This window comes from Delphinapterus leucas, chromosome 2, assembly GCF_059928025.1.
Source record: "Delphinapterus leucas isolate spDelLeu-1000000601 "Yukka" chromosome 2, BTC_Dleu_Yukka2, whole genome shotgun sequence".
NCBI classification, from domain to species: domain Eukaryota; kingdom Metazoa; phylum Chordata; class Mammalia; order Artiodactyla; family Monodontidae; genus Delphinapterus; species Delphinapterus leucas.
In genome coordinates this window covers 7200974-7225515 of record NC_143130.1, presented here as the reverse complement: position 1 = coordinate 7225515, position 24542 = coordinate 7200974, and the positions used below count along the sequence as shown (strand labels likewise).

Sequence of the window (24542 nt, the reverse complement as noted above, 5' to 3'; positions counted from 1 at the left end):
CAGTACACCAAACTGCTTCTCTCTGCTTGCTGAGAAATATTGCATATTTGCTTGCATAAGAAAAGATTTTGAGACTTTCAAAAATATTCCAACTGTTTACTGTTCTCTTTCTCCCAAGATTATTTCTACTCATTTAAAATACATATACATTTTTTTCATTTTTGTTAATAAAGGAATTTTCATATAAGAAAACTCAGAAAATAGGTAGTGTTTTATTTTATAATAAACTAGTCTAATTTGTATGCACAATTTTGAATTCTATGTTCCTTAAATAATAATATAATCAATTTCTTTGCCCATATTACTGTGTAGTCTTCATCAACACAATTTTAAATAGGCTCAATATCCTAGAAAAGGAAGAGCACTGTAGATTATTTCATTGTTCTGTTTGGACTCCTAGATCGGGTCTTCCCCTCCCCAGAACAGTGATACCCATCTTTTCCCATATTTAAGGTTACTCCTTGGGATAGATTCCCATAGTAAAATCATTGGGTCAAAGAGTATAAATAGCTTAAACCTATTTTTACCTTCAGTTACCTTCCAAGAGAGTTGAATTAACTTATACTTTCATCAGCAATATATGAGAACAGACATTTTACTGTAACCTTGCTGACACTGAGTTTTATCATTTAAAGATAAATTTTCCATTAGGTAGTTGAAAAAAAGATATTTTTTACTTTATATTTTATTGGGTACTATAGGATTCTTTAAAAATATTTATTATTAATATTATTAAATAATGTTTAATCTTGTGTTTCCTTATGTGTAAATATTTCATATTCTTTGCCTGTTTGATCAATTAAATCTTAGTATTTTTTAAAATGTATTTGTGTAAATGCTTTATATAATCAGAAAATTAACTGCTGTTTACTGTAGTCTTCTTTTGAGGCATGCAGTTTACTGTTTAACTTTGGTCCTGTTATGGAGGAGGGTATTTGATACACTGAGGTTTCATTTATTTATCTATTTAAATCTGTTGGTCTGTTACTCTGATTTCTTCAGCTGCTTCTAAGTTTATAAATTCCAACTTTGTTCAGGTGTATTTAATACTATTTTCTTTTTGCTATAGTTTGAAAGTTTTTATATTTTCACTATTTTGCTGTATGCTGTAGGATGGAAATTGCATTTTTTTGTCTTTTGGTGGAGGTTTTCCCTTCAGTCTAGTTCAGTAAGTATTTTTTTTGAACACTTATAACATGCCATGCGTTGTGCTAGGTGATTGGGGGTGTGTGTGCAGGGGGGTGAAGGTGGCTTACAAAGATTAAGGCACATGGAAGAGTGGTACAAGGCAGGGGTGGAAGGGAATGAGCTTGGAGACAGACCCACCTGAACTGGAAGGCTCACACTGCTGATTGTTCACACTGCTGATTGAACAGACAAATCACTTAATTTCCTGAGCCTTACTTGTCTCTTCTTATTAAGGAGGGTGATAATACTTAACTTATAAGTATATAAGTATAACTTACTCTATAAGGTTGTTATGAGGATTAAATGAAATATCATGTATGGCACAGGGTGTGGTGTATTGTAGATGATCAGTTAATGTGAGTTCTCTTCCTTCATTAACTGGTCATACAGCCCTCACATTAGATACCACAAATGGTACGATCCTCAGTTGCTTGACTAGAGGTCAAGTACATTCTTAGGATTAAGAATATTGTTAAAGATTCACTCTCCAGATACTTCTAAAATACAAGCTTTTGAGAACTTAAAAATATAGAGTTGTCTCTGTAGTTTGTTGACCTTGCAGCGGTAACAAACAACCCCCAAGTCTCACTGGTTTTCTACTGTAGACAGTTTTTTCTTGCTAGTGTTTCACGTGGGCAGCTGAAGGTGGCCGTAGGTCTACTGCTATGGCTCTTTTCCGTGCTTCTCCTTCTACGACCCAGGCTAAAGGAGCAGCTCTCTGGGACGTGCGGTTCTCACTGTGGAGGGCAAAGAGGAAGAGAGCTGGCGGAACGTGCAGGGCTTTTAAAGCTTCTGCTTAGATACGTTGTACTTCAGTGTAGTCACATTCATTTGGCCAAAGCTAGACATGGCCAGGCCTGAGTGTGGGCAGGGAAATCTCCACCTGCACGGAGGGGTTGCCAATTCCGGGCAGTGGCAATGGGCGGGTAAGTATAATCCTCTTATGGGGATGGAGGGAGGGCTTTACAGTCATTCACACATTTAATCCTCACAAAGGCATCAGGAGATAGGCACCGCTATCTCCATTGCCAGAAGAGGAAACTAAAAAGGTTCCAAAGAGGTTAAGTGCTTTGCTTAAAGTAACGCTGGCACGCACGTGCCGGCGCTGGGATTGGAGCTCACAGTCTGCCCCCGCAGTTCGTGCTCGCTCTTTACTCTTACGCCCATCGCCTTTCCCACTCTAGTATCGGGCAGTCTAGTCTTAGGAGTATTTGGTTTTTCCCGAAGGAATCCTCTCATCGAGTGCTTGAGAAGGACACGGCTGATCTCTGAGGACAGGGAGCGTCAGGGTTCCTACTCTTCATTACGGTAGACTTCCTTTATCTCCGTGTGTTCAGCACCGTGCTCCCCTCTCTCCCCTGCTGTCCCCAAGCTGGGCCGAAGCCCCGTGTCTGAGGGGGCAGGAGGCGCTGATGGGTCAGGGCCGAGGTCTGGGGGTCTGCTGGCCCCGTGCGCGTGCTGGCGGGGCTGCTCTCCACCCGGTGTCCCGCTTTCACCCCTCGGCTTGGCCCTTGCTTCATGTGGCCTTTGGTGCTTCGCAGTCCCAAGCCGCTCTGGGTTCTGTGATGCAAACCATCTTGCTTCCCCTTTGGTTATCTCAGGCCACGTCAGCTTTAAGACAGTTACTTCTCTCCCTTTCAGCTTCCAAAATTTGCTGAAATCTCAAGCTCAAGTTCTCTCCTGCATTTATTCTGCCATTTATATCTTCTTAAATTCCCTTATTGTCTACAAGTGGGCTTGTAGAAGGGTACGTAGATATACCAATGCAGTTAATTCTCGCCGTTTTTACCAAGCATCCAGACTCTTCAGCTGCAATTTTAATACCTGCATAGTATTTTGTTGCACTGATGTATCATAATTTACACAGCCAATTATTTGTGTTGAGTGTGTACGTTATTTTGGTTTTATAAATAGGAGTCTTTGTGGCTTTGTTAATATCCTTAATTTCCTTGGAATAAGATTTGTGAGTAGAATCCCAAATTTTAAGACTTTTAGTATTTATCAGATTGCTCACCAAAAGCAATTTACTTTCTGAGTACTTTCATTATTAACGTTGCAATTTTTAAAAATTCTTTTTATTCATATTGGTTTTTCTCAGGGCGCTTTAGAATTATTTTTTCAACTTCTTAGATAAAAATCCCATTGTGATTTTGATGCAGTTGTATTAAGCCAATAAAATTTTGGGGATTGATATATTATCTTTACAGTATTTAGTTTTCCTAACCACAAAGTTGGTATCTCTCTGTGTTCAAATCTTCTTTAATACTTTATTGAGTTATGTGTTTTCTTAATTGTGGGATCTCTGGCTGTTGTGAATGAGATATTTTTATGCTTTTATTTATCAATACTAATTTGGTTTTGCTGATAGAATACTTACTGGTTTTGCCTCTTTATCTGATACTCTGCCACTTCACGAATTCTTGGTATTAATAATTTTTCAAGGAGTCTTCTGAATTTCCTAGGCATGCGTTCAGATCCATTTACTAGTTAACACACAACTAATTATTGAGCACACCTGCTCCGTTCCAAGCGGGTTCTAGGCACTTGGGACACAGCAGTAAACATAAAGTCTTTGCCGTCAAGAAACAGTTAAAATAATGCCCAGTTGTGATAACTGTTATGAAGAAAAATAAAGCAGGATAAGGGCATAGCTAGTGACAGAGGGTGATTTTGCAGATAAGAATCCCATCTAAGGAGATGGCTTTTGATCAGAGCCCTGCAGGGACTGAAATGAAGGAACAGACTGGGTGAATTTCTGCTGCTTTTCCAGGCAGAGGGAACAGCCAGAGGGGAGCAAGCTTGGTATGTTTAAGGGGCAGCAGTGGGGATGGGACTGAGTGAGCCAGAGGGGGTGGGAGGAGGGAGCAAGGGACCAGATCACTGGGAAAAGCAGTTGCAGTGGAGTTACGGAGGGAGACACCTTACTGGAGTGGGTTTAAATAGAAAAGAAGGTGAGTCCATGGACATGATAAATATAAATAACTCTTGAGAAGTTCTGCTAAAAGGGCAGAAGGGAAATGGGGTGGTAGCTGGAGTGGGCTGTGGGCGTTGGGAGAGGGTTTTATCCGTGTTTGGTGATACTTTTATCTTGCATCTCTGTACCCCTCGCTGCTGCTGCTTTTTTTTTTTTTTTTTTTTTTTTTTTTGCGGTACGTGGGCCTCTCACTGTTGTGGCCTCTCCCATTGCGGACGCGCAGGCTCAGCAGCCATGGCTCACAGGCCCAGCCGCTCTGCGGCATGTGGGATCTTCCCGGACAGGGGCACGAACCTGTGTCCCCTGCATCGGCAGGCGGACTCTCAACCACTGCGCCACCAGGGAAGCCCTTTTTTTAATTTTTATTGGGGTTTAGTTGATTTACAATGTTGTGTTAGTTTCCGGTATACAGCAAAGCGACTCAGCTATACATATACATATATCCACTCTTCTTTAGATTCTTTTCCCACACAGGCCATTACAGAGTATTGAGTAGAGTTCCCTGTTCTCGCTTCTTGTTTATATTTGATTGCCTTGGTCAGGCCTTGAATATTTTAGTTGACACTGGACCTCTTTCTTTTGTTCTCTTTATTAGGGGAATAGTGTTAGTTGTTTACCAACAGATTTAATTACTGGTAACTGGTTTGAAATAGATTCTCTTTATAATATTGAGCATTTCTCTTTTTTTCTTTTTAAAGGTGTTTTAATATGAAATAGGTGTTGAGTCATTACAATTGCTTTCGGACACCTGCAAGACAGCCTTATGGTTTTCTTTATATTTGTCTTCAAATTATTTGATGAATTATTGATAATTTCCTAATATGGAACTATCATTGTATTCCTGGGATAGATCTTATTTGGTTATGAGGAATATTCTTTTGATATATTATTTAATTTTCTGTGATAATTCATGTATCATTTTCATGCTGTTCATGCTAAGTTAGCAGAAATGAGATGGGCTATTTCGAACTTTCCTGCCTTATGCATATTGTCTGAATAACGTAACCCCTTTTAACATCAGACACTGAAAAGGGGAATGGTCCTGTGATTTGGGTTGCATTGGTGTAAAGAAGTGCCTTAGCTTCTTGCCTCCAGCTCATTCTCTTCTTCCTGGATGATGAGATGGACCATGGCTTATCAGTATGTCCCCAGGGCTCCCGTTTAGGGAGAGTCAGAGGCACATGGTTGAGTCTCAAGCAATGAGCGGGTGAGAAGCTGGAGCCAATGCTCAGACCTTTGCTAACCCTTCCTCTCCCCACCTCCCTTTTTTTTTTCTGTCCACACAGCATGACCTGCTCTTTAAGGTTGTATAACTTTGTAAGAAGAGACTGCTTTTCTCTTTTAAAAGCTCCTGAGACATACTCAAGAAATAGGGGATTTTAAAGTGCTTGAACTTACCTAGAATGACAAAATATCACAATATATCTAATTCGTTTACTCAGAACAGTACCTTCTAAACCAAGACATCCGGTGCTTTAATTGCCTTTTATTCCAAGGTAACATAATCATGCACGATGTTCTTCAGGAAGTAGGCTGATAGTACCTTCCTTTTCTTCATAACCCAAGGCAGAGTGTGAGAGAGGGTCCAAGCTCATTTCCTTTCGTCATGAAAAATATCAACTCACAAAATAGGTTCGCATGACTACTCCAAAGATAGATGTACAATTCTCAAGTCAGCCTTCAGTTCCACAATGTGGGAATATGATTTTAAGTTATCACTTTCATAGCTGTAAATTAAGTTCAACATAAGAAAGTGTGCCAGATCCCTTGCCTTGTGAGTTTTCCAAAATACTCATTTCTCTAGGAATAAGCAAATCAAACCCTTTACGGGGACCAAAGTATCAGTAGTGTTTATATGGAATTCAGTGTCAGTCATAAGCACATCGTTGGCCCCAATCTTATCCAGCGCACTGATGCTGGGATTTTTCCCAAAGATGATATGAAAGAAGGTCAGTTTCTTTCCGCACATAAAAATACAGTATGTGTATCTTAGGCCCTACACCACAGTTAAGCTGCCCAGATGCCATGTAGTACAGTAGACTCACTGTACCATACCATTCTTCCAAAGAGAAGTATGTCCCCCAACCATTGTTCCTGAGACACACAGTCCTGGCGATCTTCCTTTCATTCTCCTACTAGTTTGAGAACTGGGTTTAGAGAGTAAAGAGTTTCACGTTGAACTCTTTGCTGTAAGAAAAGTAAGAGCACAAATAGGATTGTAATTGGCAAGGACCAGTAGCTGGTGGGAGGGCCACGGGCGGTAGTGGTGGGCTGGCCACACACACCAGGAGCTGTTCTAGCCCAGAAGGGGCAGCTGCTGCTCCCCACCAGTCACTGCCATCCAGCGATGCAGGCCAGTGCTGTTGGAGCCTGGGACGTTTTAACAGACTCTCAAAACTAGGGCTTACCATCAGGCTTTTTAATGTTTCAATGTTAGTAGCTAATGCAGAACCTTTGAAAACACTATGTGAAGAGAGAAAATATAGCTTGCCTGATAGAATTTGCAAGTTGCTACTTGGCAACCTCTACTTCAGAACGTGTTGTTTTATTGCTGTTTGTTTTTACTGTTTTGTTCCTAGGCTATCAGGTGCTTATAAAATGGAATTTAATACGTTTTCATCTTTTTAAGTATTCCAGGTTAGTGCATAATACATAAATTCTCTGTTCCTCAAGAATTCTAAAGAATTTGCCTATAAACACATTTTGTCTGAAACTAATTTTTGAAGTATATTTATAACTTTCATAATTTCTTTTTATTGCTTCAATTTTGTTTTTTTGTTTTTTGTTTTGTTTTTTTTTGTGGTACGTGGGCCTCTCACTGTTTCGGCCTCTCCCATTGCGGAGCACGGGCTCCGGACGTGCAGGCTCAGCAGCCATGGCTCACGGGCCCAGCTGCTCCGCGGCACGTGGGATCTTACCAGACCGGGGCACGAACCCGTGTCCCCTGCATTGGCAGGCGGACTCTCAACCACTGCGCCACCAGGGAAGCCCCTGCTTCAATTTTGAATTAAAGTATTTTATAGATCTATTTCATAGTGATTTAAACTTTTAACATACAACTTTGCATAATGTTCTTGTAATTTTTAATTTTATGTAGCTTTTGATATTAAATTTTTAAAGTATAAGGAAGTTATTTAAATTAAAACTGGCCAATTTTTCTCTTTTTATTTATTTATCTTTTTCTTTTTGAGTTTATCTATTTTTTTTCTTTCCCTAGGTTTTGTAGATATTTGTTTTATTCTTTTTTTTGCTCCCAACTCCTGGTACTACAACCCAAAAAAAACTTTCTTAGATTTTTTTTTTCCAGGTGATAAATTTCTCTTTTCTAATTGTTTTATTTCTGGTTTGCACTTTATTTCTTCCAGTCTTTCCAGGATACTTTTATTATTTTTATAAATGTTTATTTTGAACATTAATTAATTTATTTCATTTTTTCCCTAACTAAAAAATTAACTGCCGGGTTTTCCTGGTGGCGCAGTGGTTGAGAGTCCGCCTGCCGATGCAGGGGACACGGGTTCGTGCCCCGGTCCAGGAAGATCCCACATGCCGCGGAATGGCTGGGCCCGTGAGCCATGACTGCTGAGCCTGCATGTCCGGAGCCTGTGCTCCGCAATGGGAGAGGCCACAACAGTGAGGGGCCCGTGTACCACACACACAAAAAAAATTAACTACCATTTTACTCATTAGCAGCTTGGTTTTATTCCACAGGCTCTGATAGATTTTATTATTTTCTTTATTTTCAGAATAATCTATAATATTTTCAGTTTTCCTCTAAGTTTGCAAAAGAAATCTCAGACTACAGAGTAAATGTTTAAAGAATTTATTTAAATTAAAATTTTCCGGTTACTGCCAGCATTAATAATGACACACTATTAGTACTTTTTACCCTTTAAATGAGAATACCAAAAAACAAGATTTTCCAGGGTTTTTTTTTGTTTTTTGTTTTAACACAGCACCACTTATTGCTTATTTATAAAGCATTTCGATGTTGACTATAAGAAGTTCATGAAAAGGCATAACCTCCATTTTTATTCTTATGGTATTTACCTGGTGTCAGACATTTTAGAGAAGACTTTCCTTTTAACTTACCTCCAAAGCAGACTTTTGGGAGAACTCTGCCGAGGCAAACCTGCTTTTCTTTTTTCTTTGTAACCCTGAGTTGATGTTCCTCATGCCCTTACCTGCGGAGGAACGTGGTCTCCCTCCTCGTTTCACGGCTGATGTGAGCGGGGCCTCATTTTCATCAGTTGCTCATCTTCTCCACCACGTGGAGCTTTGAGAACATCCATATATAGACTGAAATTAGTGTGATTATCGATGATTTCCCTCCTTGAGAGAACATAGTCAATATTCTGCATACCCATGGACTTACAAGTGTTAAACGTGTTAATTAAGGAGGAAATTAAAATATTTATAAAGGAGCAATTTTATTTTATTCAGCTTTATTGAGGTATAATTAACAAATAAAATTGTAAGGTATTTAAAGTATACAACATGAGATTTAGTATATGTATTGTACAGGGATTATTATTACCATCGAGTTAATTAACACATCTATCACCTTATATATTAACCTTTTCTGCAGGAGGTGAAAACACTTAAGTTTTACTCTCTTAGCAAATCTCAAATATACTACATAATATTATCAACTGTAATCACCATGTTATACATTAGATCCTCAGACCTTATTCATCTTATAACTAAAAGTTTGTATGTACCCTTTTACCATCCCCTCCCTGTTTTCCCTACCCCCTCAACCCCAACCATTTTTCTGCTTTATGTTTCTATGATTTGTTTTGTTTGTTTTGTTTTAATTTAGACTCTACGTATAAGTGATACCGTGCAGTTTTTGTCTCTCTGTCTGGCTCATTTCACTTAGTGTAATGCCCTCCAGGTTCTTTCAAGTTGTTACAAATGGCAGGACTTCCTTCTTTAAACTGAATAATATTGCATTGTATACCTGTACCACATCTTCTTTATCCATTCATCCACTGACACACACTTATGATCTTTCCATAGTATGTTTCCAAATACCTTGGCTATAGTGAATAACGCTGCAGTGAACATGAGAGTACAGATATCTCTATGAGATAGTGATTGTTTCCTTTGTGTATATACTCAGAAGTGGGATTGCTGGATCATAAGGTAATTCTACTTTTAATTTCATGAAGAGTTTCCATACTGTTTTCCATAGTGGCTATACCAGTTTACATTCCCAACAGTGTATAAGTGTTCTCCTTTCTGTTCATCTTCACCAATATTTGTTATCTCTTGTCTTTTTAGTAATAGACGTCCTAACAGGTATGAAGTGATGTCTCATTGTGATCTTTATTTCCATTTCCCTAATGATTAGTGATGTTGAGCACCCTTTCAGGTACCTTCGGCTACTTGTAAGTCTTCTTTGGAAAAATGTCTATTCAGGTCCCTTGCTCGTTTTTAAATTGTGCTATTTGGTTTTTTGCTATTGAGTTAATGAGATTCTTGTGTATTTTGGATATTCACACCTTTTTAGATATATGATTTACAAATATTTTCTCTCATTCAATAGGTTGCCATTTCATTTTGTTGATGGTTTCCTTTGCTGTGCATGCTTTTTAGTTTGATAAGTCCCACTTGTTTGTTTTTGCTTTCCTTTGCTTTGGGTGTCAAATCCAAAAAGCATTGCCAAGACCATTGTCAAGGAGCTTACCCCTTATGTTTTCTTCTAGGAGTTTTATCGTTTTAGGTTTTACTCCAAGTCTTTAATCCATTTTGAGTTGATTTTTATGTGTGGTGTAAGATAGTGGTCCAGTTTCATTCTTTTGCATGTAGATATCCAGTTTTCCCCACCCCATTTATTAAGTAGACTCTTCTTTCTTTGTTGTATATTCTTGGCTCCTTTATTGAAAATTAATTGACCCTATATATGTGGGTTTATTTCTGGGCTCTCTGTTCTGTTCCATTGATCTATTTGACTTGTTTTATGCAAATACCTTACTGTTTTGATTACTACAGCTTGTAATATAGTTTGAAATCAGGAAGTGTGATGCCTCCAGCTTTGCTCTTCTTTCTCAAGATTGTTTTGGCTATTTGGGGTCTCTTGTGGTTCCACACAAATTTCAGGATTGTTTTTTCTATTTCTATGAAAAATGCCATTGGAATTTTGATAGGGATTACATTGAATATTTGGAGTAGTAAGGACATTTTGACAATATTAATTCTTCCAATCCATAAACCCGGAATATCTTTCCATGTATTTGTGTCTTCAGTTTCTTTCATCAAAGTCTTGCAGTTTTCAGGGTACAGATATTTCACCTTCTTAGTTAAATTTATTTAAGTATTTTATTCTTTTTGATAGTCCTGTAAATGGGATTGTCTTCTTAATTTCTTCATCCAATAATTTGTAGTGTGTAGAAAGTAATTTAAAGTAATTTTTGATAGGTATGACCTTACTATTGCCATTTTGTTAATCATTTTCTGTCTGTTTTGTAGTTCATTTCTTTCTTTCCTGTCCTCTTCTTTCATGATTTGATGACTTTCTTTAGTGGTTTGCTTTAATTCTTTTCTCTTTACCTTTTGTGTGTCTACTATAGATTTTTCTTTTGTGGTTACCCTGAAGCTTATATAAAACATCTTACACAGTTAAAATAACATGTTTTAAGCTGACAACAACTTAACTTCAAACGCATACAAAAGCTCTACATTTTTACACTCCTTCTCCCCACATTTTATGTTTTTGATGTCACAGTTTACATCTTTTGTGTATCCATTAACGAGTTATTGTAATTACAGTTATTTTTAATGCCTTTGTCTTTTAACCTTTGTACTAAGGTTATAAGTGATTTACCCACTACCATTACAATATTGGAGTATTCTGAATCTAACTATATTTATCTTTACCAGTGAGTTTTATACTTTTATATGTTTTCATGTTTATTAATTAGCATTTTGTTTAAACTCGAACAACTCCATTTGACATCTTTTGTAAGGCCAGTCTAGTAGTGGTGAACTCCTTCAGCTTTTGTTTGTGTAAAAACACTCATCTCTCCTTCAGTTTTGGAGAGCACCTTTGCTGAATTGGGTGTTCTTGGCTGACGGTTTTTTTCTTATGGCACTTTGAATATCTCCCTTCTGGCTTGCAAGATTTCTGTTGCAAGACCCACTTATAGTTTTAAGGGTGTTCCCTTGTATCTAACCAAGTTGCTTTTCTCTTGCTGCTTTTAAGTCTTTCTGTCTTTAACTTTTGGCAATTTGATTGTGATGTGTCTCAGTGTGGGTCACTTTAGATTCATCTTATTTGGTACTTTTTGGGCTTACTGGATCTGGCTGTTTCTTTCCCCAGATTAGGGAAGTTTTCAGCTGTAATTTCTTCGAGTAAGTTTTCTGCCCCCCTCTCCCCCCACTTATCCTTCTGAGACCCTTATATTTGCATATATTGGTGCACTTACTGGTGTTCTGTAAGTCCCTGAATGCATCTTCATTCTTCTTCCTTTTTGCTCCTCTGAATAAATTCCTCTGCCCTGTCTTCAAATTCACTGGCCCTTTCTTTCACTTTATTTAGTGTGCTGTTGAGAGCCTCTACTGAGTTTTTAAGTTCAGTTATTGGATTCATCAGCTCTATGATTTCCCTTTGGTACTTCATATTTTCCATCTCTGTTGAAATTCATACTTCATTCATGCATTACTCTCCTGACTTCACTGAACATCTTTATTACTGTTGTTTTTAACTCTATCAAGTAAATCACTTATCTTTGTTTCATTAAGATCAGTTTCTGGAAATTTATCTTGTTATTTTGTTTGGAACATATTTTTCTGTATCTGCATTTTCCTAGACTCTCTGTGTTGGTTTCTGGGCTTTACATAAAACTGCTACCTCAAAAAAAACAAAAAACAAAAAACTGCTACCTCTTCCAGTTTTGACAGACTGGTCCTGTGTAGGAGATGAACCTTGTTAGTCAGCCGTACCTGAGTTCCTGGTAGCTTCTCAAAACTTTGTGCCCGTCTAAGCTGCCATTTGTGTTCTTGGTGGCTCTCAGTATTTGAGGGTGTGCCAAGACCATCATGAGTGATGATGATCAAAAAAAGAGGAAGATCAAAGGCAGCACCTAGATATAGGCTGATTAGAAACTGGACCCTCAGGCAGCAGCAGCTGGGAAAGCATGCAGTCACACCCTTCCAGGGAGAAGCTGGGAGATGGGCATGCTTGCCTTCTCCCTCTGTGCTGAACCCTGGTGTATAGCCACAGGGCAAGAGTTGCTCCTTTGCCCATTTAAAAACTGCTTCTTTGTTTGCTCTCATCCTATGGGACTCATGAATGCAAGCCCTGTTGGCTCTCAGAGCTGGAGACCTGGGGGGCCATCCTTTGGGTGGCAGCTATAAAAGTTGGGGCACTAGATGTGTGGGCAGGCTCATAAAGGGACAATTTTATATGGAGTTTTTGTGCATATTTAATCAAGTGGTACCTAGAGCTTAAAACGTAGTTGTATAAAAACATCTTTTTCCTCAAGAAAATTATTATTCCACAGTGAAGACAAAATCTATGGCATAGTTTTCACATAGAGAAGATTGCCACTGTTTATTTTGCCACAGAAATGCTGTGATTTATGTAAACACTTCTTTTAGATAATGCTTGAACAGTACGAAATATTAAGTACAGTATTTCCTATACAAATGTGTATTTATGGTTAAGCCTCATATGCCCAGTATTCATCATGAGCCATATATATCTTATTATATTATATTTTCTAATATGTGGTGAGATCTCATTTTAAATTTTGTTGCTATGGGTAAACAGTACGTTAAATATTTATAATGTATTAAATACATATTTATATGTATATATGGTAAGTATAACGTAAAATAATATGTTAAAATAGGGCTTCTTATATTTTACCTTTTCATGTGATGAAGATGACTTGTCCTGTTACACTTAATTTTGAGAAACAATCATTGTTCTAAAAGTAAAAAACAAAATTATTTTTATTTTCTAGGTTGTCCTTTGTGGAGGGTCTTCTCGGATCCCAAGGCTACAGCAAATGATTAAAGATCTTTTCCCAGCTGTTGAGCTTCTCAATTCTGTCCCTCCTGATGAAGTTATCCCTATTGGCGCAGCTATGGAAGCAGGAATCCTTATTGGGAAAGAAAACCTTTTAGTGGAGGACGCTCTTAAGATAGAGTGTTCAGCCAAAGATATTTTAGTTAAGGTATGTTGACCTTTTCTTCACTTTTCCATAGTAGTATAAATTTATTGCCACAGGTTTACATACGTACTGTTTTTAAAATAAAACCTTGTGTACTGGTAAAAATTTTAAATTTTGAGTTATAAATTTACTTTTAATGAGTTTCTGATATTCTTTTAGTTAGTATTAATCTAATATGTTAATTTCTTTATTAACTGTGTTTTTAAGCTTAAGATTCTAATACAAGTAGAGAGGTGTATGTTTCAATTTATTTTTAAATAAAGTGGATCGGAATGAAGGATCATTTCTATTGTCTTCTCTTTGCCACTGTGTAGTTTCCAGATTATCAACAAGGAATATATATCAATTTATAATAGGAGTGATTTTTTATCATTGTAATGATATCAAAGGATGTGCATATTATTTTCCTGCTTATTAGGGAGTCGATGAATCAGGAGCCAACAGTTTCAAAGTACTGTTTCCATCAGGAACACCTTTGCCAGCTCGAAGACAACACACATTACAGGCTCCTGGAAGTATATCCTCAGTATGTCTTGAACTCTATGAGTCTGAGGGGAAAAACTCTGCAAAAGAGGAAAACAAGTTTGCACAGGTGACTACATCAGATTGGACTATGAATTAATCACTTGAAACTGTTTAGTTTTTCCTTCTGGATTAGACTCAGTTTAATATCAATATAATATGCATATAGGACATTTAACACATTTTTATGAATGGATTACTTGTACTTATTTATTTTTGAAATAGAGGAGAAATAGGCAATTGCATTTGAAAGAGTTAGAGGAAAATAAAGTACAATTGTATTTCTACTGCTTGCCTTTGTGCTCTTAACCCTCCTTGGTAATAAGGTCAGTGGCAGTGGAAATGACATTTCTTTGTTTGCTAAATGCCAGGTGTGCTGTACTAGGCAGTTTACAAACATAATCTCAAAATGCTGTGAGATAGACATTATTATGTGCATTTTATAGATGATTAAGAAACAGGCTCATGGTAGTAAATACCTTGTTAGTTTCTTGACTGAGCTGAGATTTAGCCTCAGGTTGGTTTTACTCCTGGGCCCATGCTTTTGCCATTATACCATGCTGCCTCTGACATAGGATAAGTTTGTTTTTTCAAATACCACATGCATATATCATAGGATATGGTCCTCCACATCCTTTAAAAGGAATGAGGTGGAGCCATGTTATTTGCTTAGAAACATGCCCAAGAAATATAGTTTCATTAAAGCGCACACACAAGGACTGCAGAACTGTATTTACAGCATGGTACCATTGTGTTTAAGTAAAACGATTGAGAGTGTGGGTGTGTGTGAAGGAGTGGTGTTTGGATAGGTGTGTGTATTTAGATACCCACGCGTGGATACAGAAAGTAACTGTAGGTATTTGAACTGTACTGAGGAAACTTAACAGTGGGTAGATTTGAAGGTACCAAGAAGGTTTTTTTTTTACTTTTTAACACTTCATGCTGAATTTTTTACAGACAGAACAGAACATGAAGATTAATTACTTTTACAGTAAAAATAAAACAAATGTAGGTAACAAAAGAGAATGTATAGTATCTTTAGCTTTATATCTGTTTTCTAATTTCAACAAAAGGATAATGAAAACACACACACATAATATGTCTGGGCTCCACCTCAGAATTAACATCTTAGGATCTGCTGGAGAAGGGCTCTTTCAACTAGTAAAGGTTTCAAAGCTCCACCAGATGTTTCTGTGGTATATCACTATAAAAGCATTTTCCTGTGCACCAGATTTCTAAACTCAGGTGGAAGTCTTAGTATTCCTCTCTGGTACATTTCTTACCTTTTCTCTCCACATACTACTCTTGAGACACTACAGCTACCGTCACTACATCCTAACTTACAGATGCTGGAAAGAGAAAAATTAGTCACATAATACTTTATTTGGAAGAGAATCTTCTAGAGATTCCATCTCTTCTCACCTCCTCATTCCACAAAGGAGTAGACTTAGTACTTACCTAAGGTCATAAAACTTGATTTTGGCAAAATCTGAAAAGTCACTTTCAAACTTGGTCTATTGGTATACCTTCCTTTAGGAAACCAAGGAGTTTTATAGTAAATTCATTAGTATCTCTTACTTACAAGTGTAATCTTAGCTGTACAAAAGAAATTGACATGTATTTCTTTTAAATAGGTTTTCCAAGTGCATTTAAAATATTTGCATTTTTTAAGGTATATATAAAAGGCTTACCAAAATGTAATTTACATGTTACTGTAATGGTGCAATTACCAAAAAGAAAAGCAGTCTTTATTTTGTTTTTTTTTTTTTTTAGTCTTTATTTTCTGAGACAAACAGTACTTCATATAAATAATCATCTTAATCTAGGACATGACATTTAAGAGGGACAGATATATTAAATATATTAGTTATCTTACATGCCCTCTTTTTAGAAGAGACATGTCAGTTAAGAAAGCTTAATTCTATTTTCCAAATTATGATAAATGGTAGGAGAATTGAAAACTGCCCTGTTTTAAAAGGTTCATTTCAGTAATGAGTAAGATTTAGTCCATTGGAAAATTGATGCATCAGTTTATTAATATGTCAAAGTACTAAATCATCTTTGTATTATTTTTGCCTAAACAGGTTGTACTCCAGGATTTAGATAAAAAAGAAAATGGATTACGTGACATATTAGCTGTTCTTACTATGAAAAGGTAAAAAACTACTTCTGATGTTAAGAAAATTCGCTTTGAGACTTGACCTTTTTTATTAGTTTATTGATTCTTAACCTGTTGTCATTCTGGGAAAATCATTAATTAAAAACTTATAAAGATCTTATCAGTAACTTAAATTTTTGCCCTGTAAAATTACTATATTTACAAAGAAAAGTATATCTCAGGTCATTTGCACTCTGAATTTTTTATGAACTCTTTTATTATTATGGTTGTAGTCAACCTAAAAAACTGGTCCATGCAAGTTTGAGATATAATTTTCATCAACATTAAATATAATTTTCTGAGATTTACATAATTGATTTTTTGTCCTATGAAAGGGTAAGTTTATTTCAATATTGCAACAGGAAATCTGTAGAAAATAAATTACTAACTAAATCCAGCTATTAACATTTCCTTAACAACAGTCCATCCATAATACTATGTGTTACAAGTAAATCAGTTCCAAATTAACATTAAGGACAATTCATTCCATAAACCATAATTAGCCAAAATGTAGAATTCATTAGGGTAGGTCTGCCATGGCCTGGGCTTGAAAACAGCTTGATACATCTTGATCTTGCATAAAGTTTTCAACTTAAGGTATTTATCATCATGGGTTCTCAAGGAATACAACTTTTCATCACAGTGATCTAGGAGGAAATTTTTAAGAACAACTACCTAATTATGGCATACGGTTCTAAATGTAAAGACATAAAGTTGTGTCTCTTCTTTATCTCTTAATGCTCTTCTTTCAAAAAGTAAAATGATCTATTGTTTACTCAAAGTCCTCAAGTAATTTCTTAAGGACTATCTGTTTTTATATATTGAGCTTATGAATTGTTATTTTTTGTTTGCTTAGGGATGGATCTTTACACGTGACGTGCACAGATCAAGAGACCGGAAAATGTGAGGCAATCACTATTGAGGTGGCATCTTAGTGTTTGAGAGAAACCATGAATTTTTTAGAACTAAAATATCAACATTATTTGTTTTTGTTTATAAATGATGTTTATATTAAAATACTTTTTGAATGAACTGTATGATTTATGTTTCTATTTTAACTACAGTATATTGCTAAGTGTTGCAACCTTTTTTTGTTGTTGTTTTCCATTAAAGATTTCCTTTATTAATGAGAAATACAAGGAACTTTTTCTACCATGGAGCTATTTAGAATTAAATTGTTTGAGTGGATTAAAGGAAACTTTACCAGAAATTTAACGTTGCATTTTAAAATTGTTTCTGTCTTTAGAACTTCTGATTTTAAGAAGTCATTTGTTAATTCTTATTAGATAACTAAGAACAATTTAAAAGTCTTTGATATTAAATGAAACAAAATTGCAGAGCCATATGCAAAGTAAGGTACCATTTTTGCTTAAAAGAAAAAACTAAACTCATAAACTCAATAATTGTTTATAAATATGCATGTGACATATGTAGAGAAAAGTATAGAAGACTAAACACCAGACTCTTTTAACAGTGGCTTCTTTTGTGGAGGGAAATAGGGGAGAGGCACTTTTTCTTTTTACAATTATGTTAAGTTTGATTTTTCCCTGTAACAGATATGTTTCTCATTTGAAATTGAAAGATTTTTTTATTTTGAAGGGAGGACTAGCCACATTCTGTTCACCAGAAAATGTTGACTAGTGCATTGAGAATACTCAGTGGGTTACTAAGGAAAAAGATTATTCTCTTAGTAAAACAAGACAAGTAATCTGCCTGTATTGAGGGGAGAGCTTGAAGGTGAGCTGTGTACATCAGACTCTAGATTTTATTACCAAGAGAGGATTTCCATTCATTTCTCTCCTTGGTTCCCAGCAGACTGAGAAGAAATATCTTTACTCAGTAAAATTTTAAAACTGTGCTATTTTCCACCTGTTCAAGCTTTGGGATGTGCTTTATTATTATAGCTGCTTTTTATGGAGTTAGATGGCAGTAATCTTCTATTTCTAAAGATGTAGAAACCAAACTTAAAATTTTTATTATTATTCTGCATCAAATTATTGACAGAAACACAAGGAAAATTCAGGTATGAGTCTAAGTCCACAAAGAGGCAGCCTCAAAGGTATATATATCCTTTTGACTAAGGCTGAGTACTTAGTTATCTTTTATGATCTTTTCCCAGGTTACAAAAACTTTGAAATAAAATAATTATATATAAGCCATTAAGTATTTTCAGAAAATAGGAAGATACCAGCTGAACTAGTTGAACTGCTACATCTAAATGCTTTCAGTTATGCTTTGGAAAAGTGCTGTAGGATTTATTTTGTAGTTACTGTTAGCTCTTTAGACCAGGGGTTGGCAAACTATTGGCAATGTGTCTGTCCTACCCCACGCCTACCTTTGTAAATAAAATTTTACCAGAACATAGCCACACTCAATCGTGTATGTGTTGTTTGTGGTTGTTTGCCACTCTAATGGCAACGTTGAATGGTTGCAACAGACTGTGTGACCCCCAGAGCTTTAAATATTTGCTGTCTGGCCCTTTACAGAAAAAGTTTGTCAACCCCTGAAATAGATTATCGAAACTTATAGAATAAAATATCATAAGGATTTATTCAAGATTTCTCTTTCCTTCCATATCCATGTAATAATTTACTTATTTGACTGCTTATTTACTTATTTCTCCACTGGATTATTAAGCATTGTGAAAGCAAGAGACTCTTAAGTTTTAGGCACCATCATGTCCTAGCCCCTAGAATAATCCCTGAACGTCGGTGTTCAGTAAATGTCTATTGAATAAGTGAATTACATGGAAGAAAAAATAACAATGTCATCTTTGTATCTACAGGACAATGGCCAGTAAATACAACTTTTGCATATTTTATGGTTTGTTTAGAAATACAGTAGAAAAAGAAAGGAATACCACTGCTTCTTTATTGGTCATCTTTGCACGTTTTTTTTCCCCCAAACATACCAAATTTGAAATTGTCATCAAAAGTGCTCTGTTGCTTAGTGAAATATAAAGTTGATCCTTGAACAACTTGGGGGTTGGGGTGCCGACCCACCACGCAGTTGAAAGTCCACACATAGCTTTACAGTCAGCCTTCCATATCTGTGGTTCCACGTCCATAGGTTTAACCAACCGCAGAGCTCTTGTAGTACCTATTTATTTTAAAAATTCCGCCTGTTAGTGGACCTGCACAGTTCCAACCTGTGTTGCTCAAGAGTCAACTGTACTCCCAAATTTTCTTGTATCCACAAATAACAAGTTTTCTTTTTTTTCTTCTAAATTTACGGAAGATTTGCCAATTAAATTTTCTAGTTTTTTTTTTTAAGGTGAGAATACCTTTAACATTTTTCTGATTATACATGTTCATTATAAAATTAAAATTTAAAAAGAAGATAATATAAAACATCCTATATTCTACCACCCAGAGTAACAACTGCTAAGATATTTTTGGTGAGCATCTTGATAATCTTTTCAATCACTTTCTAATTATCTTTGCAGTATCTCATATATGTTTAAACACCTGAGTGCTTTTACCAGCAGAATGTTATGTCAAATTATAATTTTGCCTATTTACATATCTGACATTGTCTAAAGGATGGAGCCAAATATAAATACAGAAAGAAATGCCTGTATACAATATGATATATAATAATACATAATATATTCACAGTATATGTAATGCTATGAAAGTCTTGGGAAGCCAAAAAATATTTCATCGCAAAGAGTTTTTAAAGATTGAGGGACTTCCCTGGTGGCGCAGTGGTTAAGAATCCGCCTGCCAATGCAGGGGACACGGGTTTGAGCCCTGGTCCAGGAAGATCCCACATGCCGCGGAGCAACTAAGCCTGTGCACCACAACTACTGAGGCTGCGCTCTAGAGCCCATGAGCCACAACTGCTGAGCCCACGTGCCACAACTACTGAAGCCCGTGCACCTAGAGCCCGTGCTCCGCAACAAGAGAAGCCACCGCAATGAGAAGCCCGCACACCACAACAAAGAGTAGCCTCCACTCTCCGCATCTAGAGAAAGCCTGCGTGCAGTAGCAAAGACCCAATGCAACCCAAAAAATTAACTAATTAATTTTTTAAAATTAAAAAAAGAAAGATTGAAAAAAGTATCAGAGCACAAAAACAAGTCCTATGGGAAAATGCCAGGATTTCTAAAATAACTGCGAGTGACCATGTAACATTTATAATAATACTGCTGTTAATTTGCTTTAATTCATTTTTCCTTTTTAAATTGTGGTTTTACCACATGAGTAGTTACAATAGAGAGAGTACTGTGGCATGTATGATTTCTGTGTTCTACTTTTTTTGTTTGTTTGTTTTTGGCTGCACTGCGTGGCTTGCAGGATCTTAGTTCCTGACCAGGGACTGAACCCCCAGGCCCTTGGCAGTGAAAGCCCAGAGTACTAACCACTGGACTGCCCGGGAGTTCCCTATTTCTGTGTTCTAGATATGGAAATAGATTCAGAGAAGTTAAATAACTTCCCAAGGTCTCACAGCAAATAAATGGTGGATTTTGAAGTAATATTCAGGTGCTTTTTTGGTAAACTTAATTTTTTCTGATTGCTTACTCTCCTAAGCACATTATGTGCCCCCCCCTTTTTTTAATTTAAATTCACATTTTCTGGTGTCTGTTCTACTATTCTTCTCTGCCTCTCGAAGAAGAAACTCTATTTAAATGGAAAAGGAGACATTCCATATCCCTCCAGAAATATATTTTCAGTGGTCTTTATGAAAAAAAACTGGGATATGGAGGCATAATCCTGTACGTTAATTTTTTTCTTGAGGACACTGATGTGTGCTTCTTAGTGCCTTTTTATTTCCCTCTTCATTTATAGCCAGGATTTACCAGACTTTTTAGTCTCATGACTCCTTTACACTCTTAGAAATTATTGAGAACCTAACTTTTGTGTATATTTGTTATATACATTGTTATTTACCATGTAGAAATTAAAACCAAGATATTTTTAAAATCATTTTTTAAATAAAAAAAGTTAATGTTAATATAAGTAACATTTTTATGAAAAATAACTTTTCAAAAAAATTTAGTGGCAAGAGTGGTACTGTTTTACATTTTTCAAATCTCTCTAATGTCTGGCTTAAGAAGATTGCTGTATTCTGCTATCTGCTTCTTCATTCAATCTGTTTCAATATCTAAGTTGTGTAACCTCTGGAACACTTCATATACTCGTGAGAGGAGAGTGAAGAAGGCAGATAACATCATTTTGGTATTATTGTGAAATAGTTTTGAACTTAAGAGCCCCCGGAAGGGTCTTAGGGTCCCTGTACCATACATTGAGAGTTGCTGCTCTAGACAGTAGGCACAGTGATGCGTGTTGAAGACACAAGGCCTAATCTGTCCTCTGGAATTAATGGGATCCAAAACCAGAAAAACAAAGGAAACAATTGATTTACAAAAGAGTCTAATACATTCATTCTATAAATTTGTAGTGAAACTGATCAAGACCCAAAAAACAGACAAGATAACTGCAAGTTTTGATAAGTGCACTTAAGAGTGCAAAGGAGAAAGAATAGAAGACCAAAGATATCTCCTTTAGACAGGGTGACCAGGAGAGGCCTCTGAAGAAGTGACACTTAAGCTGAGACCCAGCCACGTGGAGAGAGAGAGTCCTCTGAACTAGGAAGTAATTTAGAGCTGCCTTAAGTTATTTATTTCCTTGTTTATTATCTGCTCCTCCCACAAGGATATAACCTCTCTGAGGAGAGGGTCTGTTTCTTGGTTGTCCGTTGTTATATTCCCAGCACCTCGTACAGTACCTGGCACATAGATGCACAGTGCAGATTTCTGAATCAGTGAAACAAGTCCTAGAGAGCAGCAAGCAGAAGGAGAGGGGCACAAAGTAAGGCTCAGGGAGCAGTCCCACGAGGCTGTGTAGGCCATCAGAGGTTAGGGTTGTATATTCCAGGCACACTGGGAATTTAGAGCAGAAGGAGGACATGTCCCACTTCGGTTTAAGGCTACTTTTTCAGCCGTATGGAAGATGGGCTGGAGGGGAGCAATAGTGGAGTGACACCACGTAGGCTTTTGCAGGACTCCAGTTGAGCAAAGAAATGACCGCCTGTACTAAGAGCAGTAGTGATAGAGAAAAGGGGCAGAATCAAGGTGTATTTTGGACCTGGCACTGACACGACTCGCTAATGGAATTAATTTGGAGAATGAGGATAGGAAGTGACGACTAGATTTACTTCTTGAACACCTGAGCAGGTGGTGCCAGTGTATGGAGATGAGATGGTCCATGGGCCTAGCGTGGAGAAGGCCAGGTCAGGAGGCAAAAATCAAGGGTACTCTTATGAGTACAGTTAGTCCCCTCACCCAAGGCTTCACTTTCCGAGGTGTCAGTCACCCACAGTCAACCTTGGTCTGTAAATACGAGATGGAAAATTCCAGAAATGATCAATAAGCTTTCAATTGCACACTGTTCTGAGTAGCGTGATGACATCTTGGCCGACCTGGACATGAATCATCCCTTTGTCCAATGTATCTCGCCCCTTAGTCATTTAGTAGCCGTCAGGGTTATCAGATTGACTGTCACAGTATCACAGTGCTTGTGTTCAGGTCACCCTTATCTTACTTAACAATGACCCCAGAGCACACGAGGAGTGATGCTGGCAATTCATACATGCCAAAGAGAATCCATAAAGTACTTCCTTTAAGTGAAAGGGTGAAAGTTCTCGACAGTAAGGAAAGGGAAAAAGTCATATGCTGAGGTTGCCACCATCTTCAGTAAAAACAAATAGGAAAAAGAAATTTGTGCTAGTTTTGCTGTCGCACCTCAAACTGCAAAAGTTATGAACACAGTGAGTAGTCATACAAGATATTTTGAGAGAGACCACATTCACATAACTTTCATTACAGTATAACTGTTCTATTATTGTTGTTAATCCCTTACTGTGCCTAATTGGTAAAATAAACTTTATCATAGGCATGTATGTATAGGAAAAACCATAGTATATATAGGGTTCAGTACTATCTGTGGTTTCAGGCATCCACTGGGGGTCTTGGAACTTATCCCAGGTAAATAAGGGGTATGTTCAATTTGAGATGTTTGTTTAACACCTAAGTGGATGTGTCAGCTAGACACCGTGGATATTAAAGTCTGGAATTCGGAGTAGAGGTCAGGGCTGGAGACAAAAAGTTGGGAATCTTAACCATAAAGATATTTAAGTTCATGGGAATTGAGGCAGTCACTTAGGGAAAAAGCATAAGAGAAATGTCTCAAGGCCAAGCCTTGAGGAACCCCAGCATTTAGGTTGGATAGAGGAAAGGGAGCCAGAAGGGGGAGTGAAGAGTGGCCAGTGAGGTGGGGGGAAAACCAGGAGGGCAGTTGGTGAGGATGGATGCTCTCCTCCTTCCTAGGTGTAAGAACACATACGAAGAGCAGAGAGTACATTCGGGGGCGGGGAAGAAGCCCCAGAAAGAGGCTTGGCTGGAGGTGAGCCTCTGTCCAAGTCTTAAAGGGTCTGTAGGAGTAATCCTAGCACAGACGGGGAGTGTAGGCATTTTCTAGGCAGAGAGAACAGTCCTGCAGACACGGAGCAGGGAAATGAATATTCGAGGAAGTTACGAATTAGAACAGGAGGGGATGATGAGCAATGAGGCTTGAGAAGTGGGCAGGAATCACCATATCACAAAGGGCCTTCCATGTAATGGGGTTGGAGGACTTTTTATTCCTTATTATATAAGATGCTCATTATAGAAAATATGTAAAAACAAGAAGTCAAAAAGGAAACTACTTCCCAGAGATCTTATTATCTATCTTCCTATACATTTCCTTACATAGTTGAAACTATGTTTACAGCTTTTTGTTTTTATATGTTTTCCTTAAGAAGTTTTGTTAAACACTTCTCCATGACACCAAAGGCTTCATAAACATCTTTTTAAATGACTAGACACTATTTCATAACGTAATCAAAACAAATTAATTCCTTTAATGTTCTGTGTTTATTTCCAACATGTCAAACTTACACAGGATGCTTTAAAATATTTTTGTATTTTGCACAAATTTCTTTTAAAAATCCTTGGTAGACGTCAAACAGCTTTCTACCGAACTTTCGCAATTTACTCTTGGCAGACTTCCGCCTCAGATTGTTTAGAACAATCACCATGGATGCGGTGCGACGGCTGGTGGGGGCGGGCTGGGGGGTGGAGACCGGTGTGGGCCCGGTGAGAGGACCTGGGCATCCCGCAGCCCGGCTACCGGTGTGGGACGTAGCCTGGGAGCTCGTCAGAAACGCAGAACCTCAGGTCCCAGTCCAGACCTACCTAATTCGAACCTGCATGTTAACCAGATGCCCAGACTCCTCTGCCCATTCAAGTGTGAGAAGCACTGATCTAGAACAGTGGTTTCAAATTGCACACTTAGAATCACCTGGGGAGCTTTAAAAAATTCCAACGTCCCGGTTGCACCCCATTCCTATCAAATCTCCGAGAGTGAAACCAAAATACAAAACCTGTAAGTGATCCCAACGTGCAGCCAATTTTGAGAACCTGTGATCTAGGGGCGTAGGGTGGACGGAAACGTTAACAATGGCCAGTTGGGCTCAGGTG

General features: G+C 37.4%; 1 protein-coding gene and 1 long non-coding RNA gene across 4 annotated transcripts in view; both read left to right on the top strand.

The window, feature by feature from the left end:
• The window catches only part of HSPA14 (heat shock protein family A (Hsp70) member 14), a 35695-nt gene extending 17304 nt beyond the window's left edge, over positions 1–18391 (top strand). For all 3 annotated transcript variants that reach the window (XM_022580558.3, XM_089906380.1, XM_022580556.2), the window contains exons 11-14: positions 13132–13344; positions 13760–13933; positions 15948–16018; positions 16878–18391. In XM_022580558.3, coding sequence (XP_022436266.2) covers positions 13132–13344; positions 13760–13933; positions 15948–16018; positions 16878–16956 — 537 coding nt within the window. In that variant the 3' untranslated portion in view covers positions 16957–18391. The remainder of the gene's footprint in view (positions 1–13131; positions 13345–13759; positions 13934–15947; positions 16019–16877) is intronic.
• LOC149749939 (uncharacterized) lies at positions 1377–13125 on the top strand. The gene is made up of 3 exons (XR_016391869.1): positions 1377–6799; positions 9182–9307; positions 9446–13125. It is a non-coding gene; the product is annotated as an uncharacterized LOC149749939 (long non-coding RNA).
• Positions 18392–24542: the final 6151 nt, after the last annotated feature.